The sequence below is a fragment of the Carassius auratus genome, chromosome 48 (assembly GCF_003368295.1).
Source record: "Carassius auratus strain Wakin chromosome 48, ASM336829v1, whole genome shotgun sequence".
Taxonomy (NCBI): domain Eukaryota; kingdom Metazoa; phylum Chordata; class Actinopteri; order Cypriniformes; family Cyprinidae; genus Carassius; species Carassius auratus.
Genome location: NC_039290.1, coordinates 7,209,049 through 7,228,697, shown reverse-complemented (window position 1 = coordinate 7,228,697; position 19,649 = coordinate 7,209,049). Strand labels below are relative to the sequence as shown.

Sequence of the window (19,649 nt, the reverse complement as noted above, 5' to 3'; positions counted from 1 at the left end):
ATATTTATTTTGTAATTGTACATATTCTGAAGACTTTTAGAAGCAGGTATCTTTAATGGTTTTTACAATAATTAAAATAGATGAATCTATTATCCTTTTTTTTAATTGAAATACTGGATCAGGTGTAGTTGATAACACTTTAAAGTTGATAATTCTTCTTGGGAAGTTCCATTTACATAAATCATAAATGATGTCCATTACTCCCTTCTTTAAGTTTTTTTTTAAAGAACTCAAAATATTTTATGACTCATTGATTTGAATTACTAGGAACAATAAATGTATAAAAACATCCTTCATGTAAAAGAACTTTATTTGTAAAAAAAATAAAAAAATACCGTCCATCATGTATATCTATGTTATATGTATCCCCCTTTTTTGTTTATGTTGTGTTAGATTTTAAGTATCTACGTATGTTTGCTTTTGGAAGAGAAAAATAAAACGCAAAAAAAAAAAGAAGAAGAAGAAGACTGGATCGCAAATTTATGCATCACGTGATACGCGTTCGGCCAATCAGCACTCGATCTCACACCCCCGGAAGTGGAGTCTGTTGGTTAATGTCCTACATTCCTCTCCAGGTCTCAGTGATTCTGTGCGTTGCTCTTGCAGAATATTAATGTGTAACGATGTTGTTGACTGCGCGTTGGACTGTGTCGAACAGTATTAGACACCCGGAAGCTCGTCGGTTCGAATAAAGCGACGTTTTTACGGAGGGACATTTCTATATATGTATATATATATTTAAAAAAAGAGAAAACAATGAGGCCTAATAGGAGAAATGAGAAGCAAGTGTCAAGTTGAGGAGTTCAACACAAAGCAGGTGAGCTGCAAAGATGTAATACTGCACAATGACAGTCGATGTGAGGGTTTGTGAAGCGTGTTGCGTGTATTACAGCGCGTCAGGTTGTGTTTGACACTCAGTCTCGGTTTGTGTTGGCTGCTAATGTAAGTACATGTTAATACATGTTTGAAAGATGAATAGTTTGTTTGTGAAACATTTGTCTCCGCCACACCTCTTTTTTTTTATCACACATTAGCAACCGTTGCCATGACAACCTCTCCCAATTAACTGGCTACATCCATTTCTATAGCAACCAGCCTGGATCAGCAGCTAGAGCGGTTGCTATGGAAACGGAGTTGTCTGGCTTTATTCAGGAATTCAGAAATGTATAATAATTACATGTGACGTGTCTTTTATGATGATCATGTTTTCATTTTTGGATTAAAAGTGATTCTAATATTATTATGGGGCTAAAAGTGCGAAATAAGTTGTTTTATATCTATATTTTATCTATTTAATTAGATATATCTATATCTAAATGGCTAAATGTAAAAAAAAATCTAATAAAAGTAACTGAAAAATGTTATATAAAATGTTTAAAGTTGACTGGTATTTTAGAATATTTGTTATTTATTTAATTAATAAGCAGTGCAGTTAGCTCAGATTGGCTCAGATTGAGTTAAGTTGTCGAAAGTTTTTCATATTTGTATTTTTAATTTTTTATTATTATCTACATTTATAACTATTATTTGTATTATATCACCTTTGCATCAAGTTACAAAAAAACAGTTAACGTTAATGCGAGGGTGTTTCTTAATGCAGCTTCTATGTGAGCGATGGTTATTTATATTTGTTCTCAAAAATTCATAATGGTTTGTAAAAGGTTTTTAAAATGAATTAAATTGATCAAGCCAGGTTAAAAAAAATATATAATTTTCACTTGATCTTTTCTAGGCATGTCTTCTCAAATGCAGGTGTTTTCCTCTCCCTCCGTGTCCTCCAGTGGCATGTCCCGCTCCAAGAAACTGAAGTTGGAAAACCATGCATGGAGCGTGAGCAGCCAGTCAAGTGAGAGCAACTACTACCAGCACAGTCCGAACCAGCTGAATGGCTCCTCCCCCTCCACATCTGGATTCAACCCCAATTACAACTCCTCCAGCCTTGTCTTTCCTGCTTCTGGAGGCTCGCGGGAGCAGACAGTGCTACGTGCTGCAGACAGCACCGGCAGCGTCCCAGAGCCTTCATCCTCCTCCTCCTCATCATCCACATCCAGTCAACGTGGAAAAGATGTGGGCTCCACCTCTCTGAGATGTGAGGGCTATCAGAAGCAGGGCAGCCTGAAGCGGAAGAGCGAGGAGGTTGACAGCAGCGACAGCGTGCAGATTTTGGAGGAGCTGTCGGCTCCTGTGCTCCCCAACCGTGTGGCTGGAGGTGGAGGCAATGCCACGGCTCAGTCCATCGCTCATTCCACGTCCACCACCAAAAGCAGCAACTCCCACAGTGAGGGCGACTACCAGCTGGTGCAGCACGAGATCCTCTGCTCCGTCTCCAACAGCTACGAGGTTCTGGAGTTCCTCGGCCGGGGAACATTCGGACAGGTGGCGAAATGCTGGAAGCGTGGGACTAATGAGATCATGGCCATAAAGATTCTCAAGAATCACCCGTCATATGCCCGCCAGGGTCAAATAGAGGTGAGCAGTTATTAACCAGTATAAAAACCTTTCCCAGTCATTGTGTTTTTGTGATCAAGTGCTGTAAATGACAAATAAGAAATAAATAAGAGATATTAAGAGATATAAAGCTGCAGTTATGAGAATTAGTCAGAATTGTTAGATCAGTCCCTCCAGAAAAACGCAGATTTTTTTTGTGATTGTTGTGGGCAAAAATCCTTGATTTTGCGGCACGTTTTCATAAAAAATGCGATGGAATATGCCGGATATTTTTGCAATTTTATGCGATGAAATTGCGTGAACTTGCAGAAACTGCGGTTTGATGAAAAATAGAAAAAAAGGTGCTTCCCCCAACACCTTTTTCTCACTAGGCTACTACCTTAATGTAAAGAGTAATTTCTTATTACTTTCTATGATAAGCGAGCATACTAAACCACAGAGTATTTAAGTTGCAATGTCTTACTGCAATGTAAATTATTTTACATACTACTAATATAATTACAACTGTAAGTTTTTGGTACTGTTCTGTAACAAAAAAGTGCAATCTTACAACTGTAAAGTTGCATCAACTTCTGAATGAAACTACAACAGTGTTAGTAGCCGAGTGAGAAGGGGGTGTTGGGGGAATCACCTTTTTTTCTCTATTTCATCAAACCACAGTTTTCGCAAGTTCTCACAATATAATTTGGCTCCATTGTCGTGTAACAAATCGGCAAAGTGCTTTGCGCGTTCTTTTTTGTTGGCAAATAAGAATATTTTGCTCGCTTCAAGTTTCAGCCTGGTTTCACCGCGGGGTTTGCAGATGATGTTCATGTCACGTAATGTTGGGATGAAAATGGCGCTTTACTTGTGTGAAGTAAACGCAACATTTTTCAACTTTCTGCTAATATATATGTGAGATTTCTGCAACGAAAATACAGGGATTATGAAATCATGCTAGCCCCACATATTTTGCTTTCTGAAATCGGCAATTTATGCGGCAAAAGAGAGGTGTATTTGAAAAAATGCGACCCCACTTAAATATGTGGCCTTTGGCTGATTATGCATTAAATCCATATCACATAATCGCGTTTTTCTGGAGGGACTGTTAGATATACAGTTGCAGTAAAACAAAAACATACAGTTTTATAAAACAATATTCAGTTGTAATTATGGGAAACCGTTTTAGTTAGGATATAAAGGTGCAATTTAGAGAAATAGTCACATTACAATTGGATGTATGAAGTCACAAATAGCAGTTGTGTGATTATACAATTTCTTATGAGAAAAACGTTTAATTGTGAGATATACAGTCCGAGTTGTGAGATATGATGCTTGCAATTGTAAGATACACAGTCACAATTAGGAGAAATAGTTGCAGTGGTGAGATGCAATCGCTATTTTGAGAAATAAATAGTCACAAATAGTGATAGATGTCTACTGCACGTATTTCTAAGATTTGAATCAATCATTGATCATGTGCTTTATACAAATTTGTTTAAATCTATTGAACTCGATCCTGTCCCGTTAAAGGTGAGCATCCTCAGCCGTCTGAGCTCAGAGAACGCAGACGAGTTCAATTTTGTGCGCTCTTACGAGTGCTTCCAGCACAAGAACCACACGTGTCTGGTGTTTGAGATGCTGGAGCAGAACCTCTACGACTTCCTCAAGCACAGCAAGTTCAGCCCGCTGCTCCTCAAGTGCATCCGGCCGGTCCTGCAGCAGGTTGCCACAGCGCTGATGAAGCTGAAGAGTTTGGGTCTCATCCACGCTGATCTGAAGCCTGAGAACATCATGCTGGTGGACCCCATCAGACAGCCCTACAAAGTCAAAGTCATCGACTTCGGTTCAGCGAGTCACGTCTCGAAGGCGGTGTGCTCCACCTACCTGCAGTCTAGATACTACCGGTAAGGAATGTTTGATGTCAAAAGGAATGGACAAATGGATGTAGGTTTACATTTATGCACTGTAACAATGTACAACAATTCTGAACTGATTAAAGCGAATGCAAGAGAATTATCTTAATGTTACAGACATGAATTTAAATGAATTAACTTGATATTAATATGATACTATTACATGTTTAAAAACTATTATATGTATGAAAAACTCTCTTTAAGCCTAATACAGTTTTATATTTACATTTAGGCATTTGGCAGAAATTTAGTTTTAGGATTTTAGACAGATACAGAGTTTTACATGCTTCCAAAGTTGTATTTATTCATAAATAGCTGTTCCTTTCTCATATTAATGGCTACCAATATTGATCAAATGTTCCTAACAATTTATACAATTGGTAATACAGTGGGTATATGTATAAAAGAACCTCCCCCCTTTAAAATGATCACATTTTGTTGCCTTTCAGCCTGAAGTGAAGACAGACACAGTTTTTGTTTCATCCAACATTTTTGGAAAATGACACAAATAAAAAATTGCCAATAGATTTGAATAATAATCAAATATTAATATATCTGTCTATCACTGATATATCCTTCATCCCTAAATAATTTGTTTATAATAAATCATATCGATCTCATATATCTCTCTACCTGTCATACTTTACATCTTATACACCTCATAAGAAAACCTGTCAGTGCAATGAAGTTCATTTATTAATTCATTTATTTCCCTTTGTCTGTTGTGGTGCAGAGCTCCTGAGATCATTCTGGGCCTTCCGTTCTGTGAGGCCATTGACATGTGGTCACTAGGTTGTGTCATTGCTGAATTGTTTCTGGGGTGGCCTTTGTATCCGGGAGCCTCGGAATATGATCAGGTCAGTAATAAGGTTTTGTTTGCCTGAATTTAATCAGTTCTCTGCTAAATCAATTAGTTTTATTCCAAATTCAATTGAGACGGCTATCAGTAGATTTGGTAAGTGAAACACATCTGCTGAAAAGCCATGCCAGTGGCATTATTCTTAAAACTGACATCATTGGCTGATATATTAGTTTATTGTTAGCAAATAATCTTATAAAGCAACTAGTCACCTTTCTCTGCATACACTACTTGGCTGCAAACAACTGTCCACAATGTGTCCATCTGTGAAGAATGAGTGTATAATCTACATTTCATGTATGTATGTCTGCAGATTCGGTACATTTCCCAGACTCAAGGTTTGCCAGCTGAGTATCTCCTGAGCGCCGGCACTAAAAGCAGCCGTTTCTTCCACAGAGGCCCAGACTCCAGTTACCCTCTCTGGAGACTCAAGGCATGCCTCGCTTAAAGCACTGCTGGCTATTTTATGTTCTAAGGCATCCGCTGTCAATGGATGATAGAACGCTTTGCTCACTGATGTGTTTCTGTTTTTAGACCCCCGCAGAGCACGAGGCAGAGTTTGGGATAAAGTCTAAAGAGGCTCGCAAGTACATTTTCAACTGCCTTGACGACATGATGCAGGTAGTGTTGTGTGTACAATAATGTGTGAAGAACTCACTGATACAAATGATAGAATGAGTAAATGTTTACAGACTGGATTCAAAACTAATGAGGTAAAATATAAAGGTGAAAAGTTGTGTATTTTCAGCCAAGACTTCTGTCTTATTCAACTCAACAACATCACAAAGAATCAGAAAAATAAGCATTTATTCTGTGACCACCAATTTTTAACGGCAAAAAACCTCTTAAAAAAATGGATGAGATTTCATTTTATTTCTAAATAACTTAACATAATAATAATATATATAGAGAATTTGAGTGTGCGGTTAAAAACAAGCCTAGAGTGCCATCTGGTGTTAAAAAACCGATTCGAGAGAGAATCATGATGCATTCTGAAAACCTCAGAACCAATCCATGGATCGTGATGCATTGATTTATTGTCCCAACCCTAGTATATATAGCAGTGCCTATTTAAAAGATACCTATTATGCAAGAATCACTTTTATAAGGTTTTTAACCACAGCTGTGTGGCCACAGTGTGTGAAAACAACCAGCCTATAACGGTAAAAATCCACCCACTAATTTTTTATAATCCCAATAAATCATAAACAGTCTTTCAAAATGAAAAGTTCCTGATTCCTCCCTAAATTGATGTCATGCTAGGGAAAGTCCCACCTAGACCCCGCCCTGCATGAGAAGCAGCAGTCTGCCATTACTGACAAACACAAAAAATGGCGCGTTTTGGCTCATACCCTAAAAGTGGCTATTTCAACAAGCTATAAAAAATGATCTGTTATGTATTTTGAGCTAAAACTTCATATACACACTCAGACACTTATTTTGCATCTTGTAGAAAGGGGCATAATATGTTGCTTTTAATATTCAACACCTTGGTCATCCAATCACAAATTTGCATATTACATTCGAGGTACAGCTGCTAAACAGCCTGTCAGTTTTTTCTAGGTTTCTTTTTCTTCATTATGACTGAAACCTTGACTAACATTATGAGTAGACTCACTGTAACATGTTAACCTAAGTAAACTGGATCAATGCCACTGTGTTTTTTTTATTAGTGACCTAAAAAATAGTGCAGACTTTTAAATACTTCCTTATGTCACATGACGTCTTTTATTATTTATTTATTTTTAATATTTTATTGCCTGGTGTAAGTAAGTTCTCTCTCACACTCCAGGTGAACATGACTAACCTGGAGGGCACAGATATTTTGGCAGAGAAGGCTGATCGGAGGGAGTTCATTGACCTGCTGAAGAAAATGCTAACTCTAGACGCAGACAAGCGGATCACGCCTACCAAGACCCTCAACCACCCATTTGTGACGATGGCTCACCTTCTTCACTTCCCACACAGCTCACAGTAAGCCCTGTTGTTTATTTGTTGATTATAAACATATAATGTAGATATACTAGCCAAATCTCTCCCTGTACTCCTCTGAAGCACTAACACCAGTGCTGCCCTCTCTTGTTTTGTAGTGTGAAGTCCTGCTTCCAAAACATGGAGATCTGTAAGCGCAGGTGTACTGCCTTCGACAACAACAAGAACCTGTTTGCCAGCCACAATACGCCCAGCGCAGCCGCCAACCTCACCGTCACCTTCAGCAGTCAACTCAATCAGCACAGTCAGGTGTGTGCTACTGTACAGATGCATGATGGTCTATTTCTCATAAAGACTTCAGAAGACCTGCACTATAGCTGTGTTATTTTAGTATTATTCCTATGCTGTTGTAGTATTTATATGTAGTTTTTATTCAATTATTTTCAGGTCTCATTTTAATTTGACTTTAATTAATTTTAGTCAAAAATACGTATTTTGTTACATGCTTTTTATGTTTGTTTGTTTGTTTTTTGCTTTTTAAGACTTAAACTTATTTCAGTTAATTGCCAAGGCACGTTTCTGTTTTGAATGTAATTTTTGGTTCTTGATCTAATATTTATATTTCATTTTATTTCAGCTTTATTTCAGTTACCAAAAATGATTATGAATACTTTTAGTTAAAACACTGGAAAATCTGCAACAAGTCGGATGAACTGCTTATATGGGGTTGATTTAGTTTTTTTCGGGGAGCTTGACAGATGTGGTCATGCATGAGTTGTCTGCATAAAGAGGTTGGAAACAACATGATGCTGAGCTGCTTTAAACAACATTAGAATTGTCATTAATAGATGAACTATTGCTTTAAAGCATAGTATGCATGCTATATTAAGGTATTTAGTGATGTTTCTGTGCTTAGTCAATGTTGTTAAGAATCTCCCTCTCTTTCCGTAACTGCCAGATGGCCTCCACGGGTGGCCAGTCCCTTTCTCTTAGCAGCAACGTCCCTTTACTGAACTACCAGCCTGGTCTGTACCAGCAGGCCACTATAAATATACCAGGCTTGGCTCAGCAGAGTGTGCCATTGCAGGCTCGCCCTACTCAGCTGTGTGCCCAGACTGAGCCCTTCCAGCAAACCCTCATTGTGTGCCCTCCTACCATCCAGGGTGAGCCTGTACCCGACCCCTTTTACCCAACCCCACCGCTTTGTCCTTTAGACTCTTGCTGCTTCCAAGTGCATTTGAACTGAATCACTCATGTTTGATTCACCAGGGCTGCAGACCTCCAATAAACACGCTGGATATCCAGTGAGAATGGACAACTCTGTACCCATAGTGCCCCAGAACCAGTCCACCCAGCCTCTACACATTCAGCCCAGCATGCTCACACAGGTAGGCATCATGTTTGTGTGTTATCTATTTTATATGATCCTTGTTTCTCTGTTCTTGTGAGTTCCTCCCTGTTAGCACATTGGCCTTTATGAGTATTATGTCAAAATCCTTTTGAGTCTGTATTTCGTTAGCCGATATTCAGAGTGGGTGCATCATGAACTCCAAACACAGACTCGTTCCAGGAAAATACCGTCGTCCGCTGGCATTTATAGTAAATATGATTAAACCAGGATCATTTCACATGCACGCTGCACTTAACAAACACCAAATATTGAAAATGGGTCATCTGCTCTGTTGAAGTTACAGTTTCTGTTTACGCTAACTATCTTTTGAAAATTCGGGGTTGGTAAGATTTTTTAAATGCTTTTAAAATAAGTCTCTTATGCTCACCAAGGCTGCATTTATTTGATCAGTGATACAGTAAAAACAAGAATATTGTTAAATATTATTTTAATTTAAGACAACTTATATTCCTTTAATGGCAAATATAATTTTTTTGTGATCCTTCAGAAATCATTCTATTATGCTGATTTGTTCCTCTAGAAACATTTCTTATTATTATTCATTTTGAAAGAAATTTTGTAGATTAATACATTTGTGGAAACCATGATACACATTTTTTTTCAGGATTCTCCGAATAGAAAGTCCAAAAGAACAGCATTTATTTGAAATAGAAATCTTTCGCAACATTAAAAATGTCTTTTTAATGTCACTTCTGATTCATTTTTAATGCATCTTTGCTGAATGCAAGTATTTTAAAAAAAATCTTACTGATCCAAAATGTTAGTGTTTTCTTTCAGCCAAGATTTCTGTCTTCGCTTTTCATTACAATGAATTGGAGAGAAAGGTCAAAGGCATGCATTTATTGTGTTTACCAGCCATTTTCAATCGGTGACTTAGGAAAGCCCTGAAAGAAAAGGGTGAGATTTCAGCAAAACCAGTTAAGTTGATGCAATCAGGATGTTTCAGGTCTCTTAGTGAGTCGCTGTCTTTACTGCCAAATGATATTGATCTGTTTTGTATTTGACATAGTTTTTCTTCATTCACAATAATGACGTGGTGGAAAGTCTTGGCGAGTTACTTTCTCCGTCAGCCCAGCCATCGTTTTGTAACCGCTCCACCCTTTCCTCCATTCTCAGTTCCTCCACACATCCCTCTATCCCTTCCCCAACCAGAGCAGCAGCACGCCGCTGACGGTGGCCTCCCTGCGTCTTCCAGTGGCGGGAATGACGCCGCTGGCTTTGGGCTCGCGCGGTCTGGAGCAGAGCACCACCATGCTGGTAAACCTGTGCCCTGCAGTGTGATGCCTTACTCCTCTTCTCCCTTCCTGCCCCTCTTTTTCTTTTGCCTTTTTTCATGTTGCATTTCTAGGTCAAACTTCTGAATTTAATTCGATTTTTTTTTAAAGATAGTGTACCACACAGTAATTTTTTTCTATTGAGTTGTTTTCATGGGCAGCATACTAAAATACTATGCGACCTATACTAGTGCTTTCTGAATCATCTAGCTCACTTAAGCTGTTAAGTTATCATTATTTTTGTTTCATTTTTTAAGAAATCCTATTTTAATAATAATATTTTTATAATAATAATAATGCAACTTTTATCAATTCTGTTTTAATTTATTATTAATAATAATAAAAATACTTATAAAAAAAACAATTATTTTTTAATTAAATTTTTTTAAATATAATTTATGAAGAAGTTTACAGATATGTATAGAAGCATTCACTTGTGCATTTATGTACATGCACAGACGGGGATTCTGACCGAAAGCATCACAGGTCCCTAATGTTAATTCTGTCCACACTGCTGTTACTCCGTGATGTGATTTGAAGCTATCAAATGAATTGATGTGATTTGCTCTTTGCCCTGTTTGTTTTGTCTTCTTTCCTCATCTGTCAATCATGATTTAACAAGGTGGTTTTCCTCTTGGACTCGTGCTGCATCTCTTCTGGGCCCCAGGGCTCTATCCAGTGAAGCATGGCTGCTTGACTCTATGCAGTCCAAATGATTTCTCTTTCCACAGACCCACTCTTGTGGCAACAAATGTCTCCCCATTGACTCATTCTCCTTTTTTCCTTCCACTGCTAACCATTTCCTCTCTATGCAGATAAATGGACTGTCAACTGTAACTCGTCACTTGTTTTGCTTTGGAGTTAAATTCCCTGCGCAGTTGTTGTTTTCTTGTGAATTTTGCACATTTATTCTTCTCTTTATAAACGACTGATCTGCTCAAACTCTTATGATTTTCTGACTCCTGTTTCCCCTTTAAGCATCAAAGATTCACGATTAGTGAAGTAACATAATTGAGATGAAAATTGAAATCGACTTTCTCACGGTGTTGATTTGTTTAAATGAAGTTATGCATGATTTTAAGAGCTTTTAGAACAGGATCTGCTTTTGACGTATGACAGGAAGAGATCGAATGCAGACAGACCGAGACGCTGAATGTGTTTATTATGCATCTGTCAGTCAAAGTGCATTAAAGGCCTGTTTACACCAAAACTCACAGCAAAAAGAGCAAAACGCAACGATATGAAAAGCAGTAATTGACAAAATATTAGTGTGTGTAATCCATATTTATACCGTACCTGCCCAGCACCATTTTATTACAAAAGCCTTGCTTTGATCGCAAAAATTCACCTTTATAGTCATAATTTAGTTTACTGAATCACGGTTCACCTGTGTTTGACAATAAAGCTTGTGACCTGAGTGTGATCAGGCCTTGTTGCACTATATGAATAGAGCTGCTGAAATGCAAGTAGATTTGAGTTTTTGACTAAATGGTTTTGTCTTCGTCTGTGTTTGTGTGTGTTTAGCAGGGCTGGCCAGCAGGGACCCAGCAGATCCTCATTCCCTCTTCTTGGCAGCAGATGTCAGGCATGGCCATGCACAATCCCAGCCAGCCTGTGCTGTCCCACTCACCCATGAGCTCTCTGCTCTCGGACAACACCACCCAACAGAACAGCAGCTGGAGGTCAGAACCGACCCACAGCACTTTACACTTCAGGTTCTGTTGCCAACCTGAATTCAGAACCATCAAGTCAGAGTTGTGTAAAACCTTTACTATGGTGCTGTGCTTGAATATGAATGCATCTGGCATGTGCTGTAAAGGAGAATCTCAAAAAATTAGTAATAAAAAAAAAAAGTAATAATGATATCATTTATTTAAATATAGAACATTTTAAATATTTCTCTGTGTGTGATTATAATATTAGTTGTAGTATTAATAGTAAGAAATATGGTATTATTATTATTATCTATATGGTTATTATTATATAACATTATTATTATTATTATACAACATTATTATTTAAATTATTGTGATTATTGTATTGTTGTTGTTGTTATTATTATTATTATTATAAGTCAGCTCAAGATAGAATTTAAATATTAGTTATATAATTAAAAATAAAAATATTTTATTTACATTTAAAAATATATATATATGTATAAACAATTTGTAAACAATACAGTTAGAATTAAAAATGTACCGTTTTTCCTTTAGATTTGAAGGTGAAATATGACCTGGGACGGTTCTTGACACGTTTTGCTTGATTCACATGTGCTTTGCTGTCTGATTAGAGTGTTAAAAGCTTCAGGTTGTACTTGCGTTGATGACGAAAAAGCATTTCGCAAATGTACTAAGTTTGAATATAACCTAAAAGTGATGAACTGGAATATTGCACCCAGCTTTTCCCGGTAGAAATCTTTGCAGATTGACACTGTGACTATGTTGCTGCGAACTGTTATGTAGAACAACGTGCTGCTGCATTGAAAACTGAATTTTACAAATTGCAAGTAGCTGATAACCAATTACAATTCTCAAAATAGCATGCATTTAATACACTCTGCCAGGGGTCGTGGAGGTCAGTGCGATGGGACGCAGCAGGGCTCTGCTCAGGGGTGTAACGTGAGCACACAGCCCTCCCACACAAAGGCAGCCAGCAGTCGTACACAGCAGAGTGGAGTAAAGAGGTCAAAGGGTCGACATGCTGAGAGCAGAGCCAGGTAACGCTCTTAAGGAGTCTCAGAACAAGCTACCATCTCAAGATTTATCATGAAAACAAGTGTCTGGATAATAGATCGGAAAATGTACCTTTCAAGTCAGACTGTCCAAAATATGGTACTGTTTTCTGTCTTTGTCACAGACCCACATCCTCCCAGCAGCCGACTTCTTCAGTAGCGCATAACTGTGGTGATGTGTCCCAGCCCATCATCATCTCAGACACGCCGAGTCCTGCTGTCAGCATCATCACCATCCACAGTGATACTGAGGACGAGGACGACAGGAAGTTTCCTCCTGAAAGGTGCAGCATCACTTTCACATCCCAACCACAACTCTTTATTTTAGGTGTTGTGTGTGTGTGTGTGTGTGTTTGTATATATAGTTAATTTACTGCAACATTATTTTTCTTGTAGAAATATCTTAATTTTGCATTTGTTTATTTACTTTTTCTATATGGTATTTATATGTATTCCAAAATGTACTAATTGTAATAAAACGAATTACTAATTGGGTAATCTTAGTAAAAAAGATTTATTCAAATAAATGAATGACAATAAAATTAAATTAATAAAATGTATAATTTTATTCAGTAAGGATGCATTAAACTGATCAAAGTTTCAATAAAGACAAAAAATTATATTTCAAATAAATGTTGTTCTTTTGAATTTTCAATTCAGCAAATATTATCGAAAACAATGTATCTCAGTTTCCACAAAAATATTAAGCTGTTTTCAACACTGATAATAAGAAGAAACATTTATTAAGCACCAAATTGGCATATTAGTATGATTTCTGAAGGATCATGTGATTCTAAATATTGGAGTTATGATGCTGAAAATTCAGCTTTGCATCACAAGAATAAATTACATTTTAAATTAAATATATATATATATATATATATATATATATATATATATATATATATATATATATATATAAATAAAAAACTGTTCTTTTAAATGGTTATAATATTTAGCAACAGGTTTTCTTCATTGTTTTTACAGCCTTGGTGGGAATAAGAGACTTGGTTTAAAAGCATGAATTGAAGTTGTTCTTCTCTTGTGTGGCAGCTGTAGTGTGAACCAGCGTACAAACGTCATCAGCTGTGTGACTGTCCATGACTCCCAGGACTCGGACTCGTCCACCAGCACCCCTCTCAGCCCCAAATGCCTTCCCAACTACAGTGAGAACAACACACACTCCAAGTCTCTAGCCGTGGTCCCGCCGTCAGTGAAAACACAGCTCTGGGATGGAGCGTCAGGAGGTCCGTGAGACTCATTCAGACTTTTAATCATCTAAATACCGAGCTTTGATTAATTAAAGGGACCGCATTCTACAATCCAGCCTTTTCCCTTCAAGTCCCTTCATGATAAACAAAGCTTCTCACACCAAAATCAGCCGCAGTTAGTTTTAAAGGACCATTTTAGAATTAACCAGGATTTTTGTTGTTGCTGTAACTGTTTATAGGAAAGTGCCCTCTGTTATGATTGATTCACCTTTTCGCATGTGAAATGAGTAAAAGCAAGTTGCTGAATATTGAAAAGACATGGATATACATATGGAAGTGGTCATGTGATAATGTCATGGTTGTACAGATTTGGTTGTAAAAAAAAAAGTTCTGTACCTCTAGAGCAACGACCTAATGGTTCTGGAAAATCAAAGAAAGGAACGTCCTCACAGTCCAGCGACCGGCATCAGAGAGCAGCATCAAACAGATCTCAGCCTCTCAACCTGAGCCAGGTACATCTCTACAGGTCCACATCACACTGACATCTGATTGAAACTTTTGAAATGTCTGTTAGCTTTCAGGTCATCTAAACTCAAACGTTTAGGAACGTTGTTTTTTTTTGTGTGTGTGTGTGTGTGTGTGTGTGTGTGTTTTTTTTTTTAATTGATACTAATATTAATATTAATAATATTTATTCGACAAGGATGCATTCAATTAATCAAAAGTGAGATTAAAGACATTAATAATGTTATAAAACATTTCAATTTCAAATAAATGTTACTTGAAAACTCTATTAAGTAAAGAATCCTGAAAAAAATGTGTCATGGTTTCAATAAAAATAAATATTTATTTGAATATTTTTTCATTATTATTGTCTTATTATGATCAATGTTGAAAACCATTTTGATGCTTAATATTTTTGTGGAAACAGTGAGACTTTTTGGATTCCCTTATGAATAGAAAGTTCGAAATAAATATTAGAATTATTTATTTGAAATAGAAATGTTTTGTAGTAAGTGCCTTTACTGACACGTTTTTGATCAATTGAATGAATCCTTGCTGAATATATATATATATATATATATATACATATACATACATACTTTTAAAAAAAATCTTATTTTCACTTTAATCAGTTTAAAACATCCTTGCTAAATAAAGATTAATTGAAGTATCTTAAATTATTAACTATTAAGTATTTAAGACTAGAATAATGGCTGCTGAAAATTCAGCTTTGCATTAGAAGAATAAATTACAATTTAAAATATACAAAAAAACAGTTAAATTAAATTGTAATCATATTTCATATTATTACTGTTTTACTGTATTTTTGATCAAATAAATGGAGCCTTAAGCATAAAAGACTTATTTAAAAAAAAAAAAAAAAAAATCAGGATTATTGTATCTTTGACTGGTAGTGAATCTGGATCAACTAACTGTTTCAACTGGAAACACTACATCTCATGGCAACATCACAGTTTCATGGCAGAACTTGGCATATTTTTTTTAATATAGCTTTTTTCCAATCGAGTCATCCAGTGATTCTTTATGCTTTTGATTCACTCTGTGATTCATTCGACAGGCGCAGCAATCAGTGATGTCATCCCACGACCGTGCAGGGGGCGGATCCCTGAGACGCCAGCCCACCTACCCTCCTACAGGCCCCTCCCACTCCTACAGGCTTCATGAAGCATCGCTCTTCGGCTCTGCCTCCAGTCTGTATGCATACCCTGCATCTGCAGCCCTGGCCTCAGTGTCGCAGGCCGTGGACCAGCTGCACAATTCAGCCGCTTCCTCCTGTTCCTCCTCCTCCGGCCGGCACACACGCCCCACCGGCCCATACTCAGCCTCTCTGAGCCTTCTGCAGAAGAACAGTGCCATGGGCGTCATAGCTCCGTACCAGCAACAGCAGCTCTCCACACCGTCCTATCAGCGGCCTGCGGCGTTTCCCCTCAGCCAGAGGAAACTCAACCAGTACCGCTACCTGTGAGGAGCAGCCGTCTGAACGTGCTGTGACATATGGGTAATACCAGAATGGTGTCATGGATGTTTAAGTGGAAATTTCATTTTAGCTTCTTCTTTTAGTGTTTTATTTTCTTTAAAGCATTTCAGTGGATCACGTCTTGCATTTTAGATCATTTCAAACCATGTCATAAACAAATGTTTTTTAAACTATTTCGTGTTTTTTTTTTTTTAAGCTTTGATTGTGTTTACAGTGTGCAATATAACATGTGTTCATGTTTCGCGTGTAAAAAGACAGTATTTTTCACACAATTCACCTATCTGTATACCGCTGTTTTCACTGTCATAAAAACGGGCTGATGACTTCCTTGTTTTATAAAGTCCCTCCTTCAGAAATACTTAACGAGTTCTGATTGGGCCAGCGGTTCCTGTGTTGTGATTCGACAGCAGCTTACAGCACGCTGCCATCCTGGAACCGCGATTGAGCTAGTTTTGAGAAGCAAGTGAGCAGGAGCATGTGCTGGAGATGTATTTATAGTCACAGGAGCGTTTTTACAGACGAGATGCGCATGAAAATCGTTACAGAAACTGTTAAACGCACCAACTTTAATAATAAAATACACTTACCGGTTGTGGTCCATAAACGACGCCTTCTCCAGACAAAGAGGGAACTGCTCCATCTTTCAAGAATAATCTTTGTGTGAATCCGGCATTAAACTGATTGAGATTGAGGAAGCTGTCCTCAGCAAAATGTGCTGCACATAGTTTTACATGTGGATTATAATCTTCAGTTAAACATAATTAATTAATTTAATTGGTTTAAAAAAATAAAAAAAACGTTTAATTTTAGTAATACTTATAAAACTTATTTTATTTTTATTTTTTTCCTGCAAAATCTGCTTATGCTTTGGATAAAAACAACCGTTATCATCATCATCATCATCATTATTATTATTAAGATTTTAATTCTTTTATATTATTTATTTTCTTTAAAACTGAGCACCTTTTGCCCCAGTTAATTCTTAATGCCATAATGCAAAAATATAATTCTTATTACTTTAAGGTAAAAATAATAGCAGTAACCAGTATTGTTTTATTTTATCCAGTAAACAGTATGCTAGTATTCCATTCTGAACGATGTTAAACAGACACCTCTGAAAAATGTTAATGATATTTCAAATAGGCCACTTCTTTAAATAATGGAGGGATGTTATTGAATCTGGAAATCAGAGAATTAAGTTCTGTTTTTTATGTTTACGCTGTCTTTGGGATGTCCATCAGCAGACGGCGCTATCTCCTAGAACTGATTAAATTATAATTGTAAACGTTTCATTGACATCTGCCCGATTATAAAAAAAAATCTGTTGAAATGATACATAAATTGATGTCACTCTGACAACACTAAAGCATTCTGTTGGCAGACTCAAATTTTATATTTGGGTGGTTACGTTTGCAACATTTTTAAGTGGTGGCAGCATGACACAGGATGTCATCCCTGCTGTTTATTAGTGACAAGAAACTGAACTGAAACTAGAACCTGAAGCCAAATTACAGGAGAAAGTGAGCTAAATATGCTACACATCCATTTTATATATCAAACTTATGATGAAATATATTCTTAGTTAAAATGAGATTATCATTTAACGGTCTTGTTTGCTTAATCACAAAATAACCATAAGAACGTAATTTAAAATAATAGTTTTCATATTATGTTTTATAAGTGACATTTTACTACCATATACATTTTGTGTCAGAGTTCTCTGTAGTTGCACACAAAATAAGTAAGTTTCCGCTTTCGAATTAAACTTCTGTTGTGCTTTATTTATTTACTGAATATGTGTGGACTATTAATGATATACAGTATGTCTCTGTTTTTATTTAATCTGATAATAATTGTGCTTTCATTTAAATCTGTTTAATTCTCTTCAATTTTGTATTATTATTGTTTTTTATTCTACTAGCAAATATGTTTATTATTCGATTTGTATTTTATGTGTTTTCTCCATAACTTAAGAGTGAATTTGTCAGTGTGAATTGTCAGGATGGTTATTTGTCATTTGTTCTGTAATGTTGTCAGAACAATATAATGTCTCAAAGATGATTGTGTGTGTGTGTGTGTGTGTGTGTGTGTGAACTTGCCCTGTTCACACAGTGAAGTCAGAGCAGGGCCTCACAGATTATCAGAATATTTAGATAGCGCTTAAACAGATGGTTAACCTGTTAGTTGTTCATCTCTGTTGATCTTAGAGCACTTTGTGTGTCGTTCTGAGCTTGTCTCGTAATGTTGCTGCGGTTCTTGGCTTTGGTGCAAAGATGGCTGTTTATACTGTTTTATCACCGTGTGATGTGGAGTGCAGAGTAGATGAAATCACAATAAACTTTCATCCAGAACACAGTGTGTGTGTCTGAGTAATCTGATGAATGAAGCTGCTTACTACACTCGTAGCGCTGGCTTTATTTTAGAATCTCTCTAAGGGGGATGCATTTTGGTGATAATCCATTGTCGGTGGCATTTTTAGAGCCAGTTTGGCTTTTCTCTGGCTAAAACTTACTCCAAAAAGCATTTAAAATAGCTAATATGCATGCAATAAAACAAGGCAGTGCTTTTACTAATGAGATTTCGAAAATCTTTCTGTACAGTTGTAGTTATTGGATACAATCAATTAAAAAGGCTGTCAAAATGATTCATCAGTGAATTGCATCCAAAATAAAAGTTGTGTCTTATATGTTTGTGCAATGTGTATATTTAATATTTATGTATGTGTGTGTGTATATAAATATATATATATGTATGTATGTGTGTGTGTGTGTGTGTGCATATAAAATATACAGTGTACACACACATATGTAAACAACACAAACTTTTAATTTGGATGTGATTAATTACAGTTAATATAGAAAGAAAGAGAGAAAGACTTCTAAACTTCTAGTTTTCTAGGCCTGAGAAAACCATTTAAAATATATTTAAAAAATTGTGACTGTTGGAGCCCTATTTTAATACTAATTCTCAAAAAATAAGGCCAAATATTATGCAATATGCTTACCAGGATCTTTAACTCCTAAGTAAATATGAGCATGTGGGAAAACACAGCCATAACACGTTCAAATAACACGCAGTATTATCATCACAGAACATGACTGAACAGTGTAGACTCTGGTGCTGCTGTGTGTGGATGTTTCAGCGGTGTGACATTGTGACAGGACTCACAGTGGGCTCCTGGCGTTGACACACATCTCTCAGGTGAAGGCTTGTGACAGACACTGTGACCTCTGCAAGGGCCTCCCAGTGATAGTGGCACCCAGGAGACCTCACGCTTGTAACCTGAAGTCATAATCTATGAAGTACTAAAACAAAGCTGCCTCAGATCAAGGTCAGGACACAGCCTGAGGAGCTGAAGATGCTTGTTGATCTCACAAGTGCAAAACGTTCCTGAGAGAGTACAAACTGCAAAACAGCATAATACTGAGCCATGACCAACAAAAATATTCTGTATTATTACATCATATAAAATACATTGCACCTGTTATGTACAACGCTACCAGTGGAACCCACATGAATTCACCAAGCTGTTCTCTCTAATGCTAAAATTCCAATAGTGTAGCGATTTATGAAGCACAGTGCACTCAGAAGTTGTTTTCAAACCAAGCAACTTTCTGTTGCTCAACGCATTTGTCAAAATCTTTTGTCCTCACACCAAATTCCTGTATTCCTGGATTCTTAAATGACTGGACATCACTGGACAATGCTAAATAAATATGACCACAGCTTTACACTGAAAAAATTAAATGACTTCTTTAAAGAAAATTCTAGGGTTAATACATTAAGCGTAATGGAGGAAATCTGTGGCATTGATTACCATTAAATTAATTAAAATGTCCTTTTTTCTACACAAAAACAATAGAGAGTGGAAATCAACATTGACTTA

General features: G+C 36.8%; 1 protein-coding gene across 6 annotated transcripts; it reads left to right on the top strand.

Moving 5' to 3' along the window:
• The first annotated feature begins 530 nt into the window (after positions 1-530).
• LOC113065687 (homeodomain-interacting protein kinase 1-like) lies at positions 531-16,023 on the top strand. Of its 6 annotated transcripts, none has more exons than XM_026237148.1 (17): positions 531-817; positions 1,733-2,469; positions 3,961-4,334; positions 5,077-5,200; positions 5,516-5,635; positions 5,737-5,823; positions 6,995-7,176; positions 7,293-7,443; positions 8,093-8,297; positions 8,404-8,522; positions 9,662-9,802; positions 11,347-11,501; positions 12,383-12,535; positions 12,676-12,834; positions 13,604-13,797; positions 14,164-14,273; positions 15,344-16,023. In XM_026237148.1, exons 2-17 carry the CDS (start codon positions 1,735-1,737, stop codon positions 15,749-15,751), a joined length of 3,417 nt encoding a protein of 1,138 aa, XP_026092933.1. In that variant the 5' UTR covers positions 531-817; positions 1,733-1,734; the 3' UTR covers positions 15,752-16,023. The 6 variants fall into 6 exon arrangements, with proteins under 6 accessions (XP_026092933.1, XP_026092930.1, XP_026092935.1 ...); XM_026237145.1 differs by having other exon boundaries at positions 11,344-11,501; positions 15,344-15,751; XM_026237146.1 differs by lacking the exon at positions 531-817 and adding an exon at positions 860-942 and having other exon boundaries at positions 11,344-11,501; positions 15,344-15,751.
• Positions 16,024-19,649: the final 3,626 nt, after the last annotated feature.

Excerpts from the sequence above, each read along its gene's own strand:
- LOC113065687 (XM_026237147.1), top strand. The coding sequence starts at position 1,735 with ATGTCTTCTCAAATGCAGGTGTTTTCCTCTCCCTCCGTGTCCTCCAGT. Across the intron at positions 5,201-5,515 it reads GAGCCTCGGAATATGATCAG|ATTCGGTACATTTCCCAGAC; the intron begins GTCAGTAATAAG and ends GTATGTCTGCAG. Across the intron at positions 14,274-15,343 it reads AGCCTCTCAACCTGAGCCAG|GCGCAGCAATCAGTGATGTC; the intron begins GTACATCTCTAC and ends TTCATTCGACAG.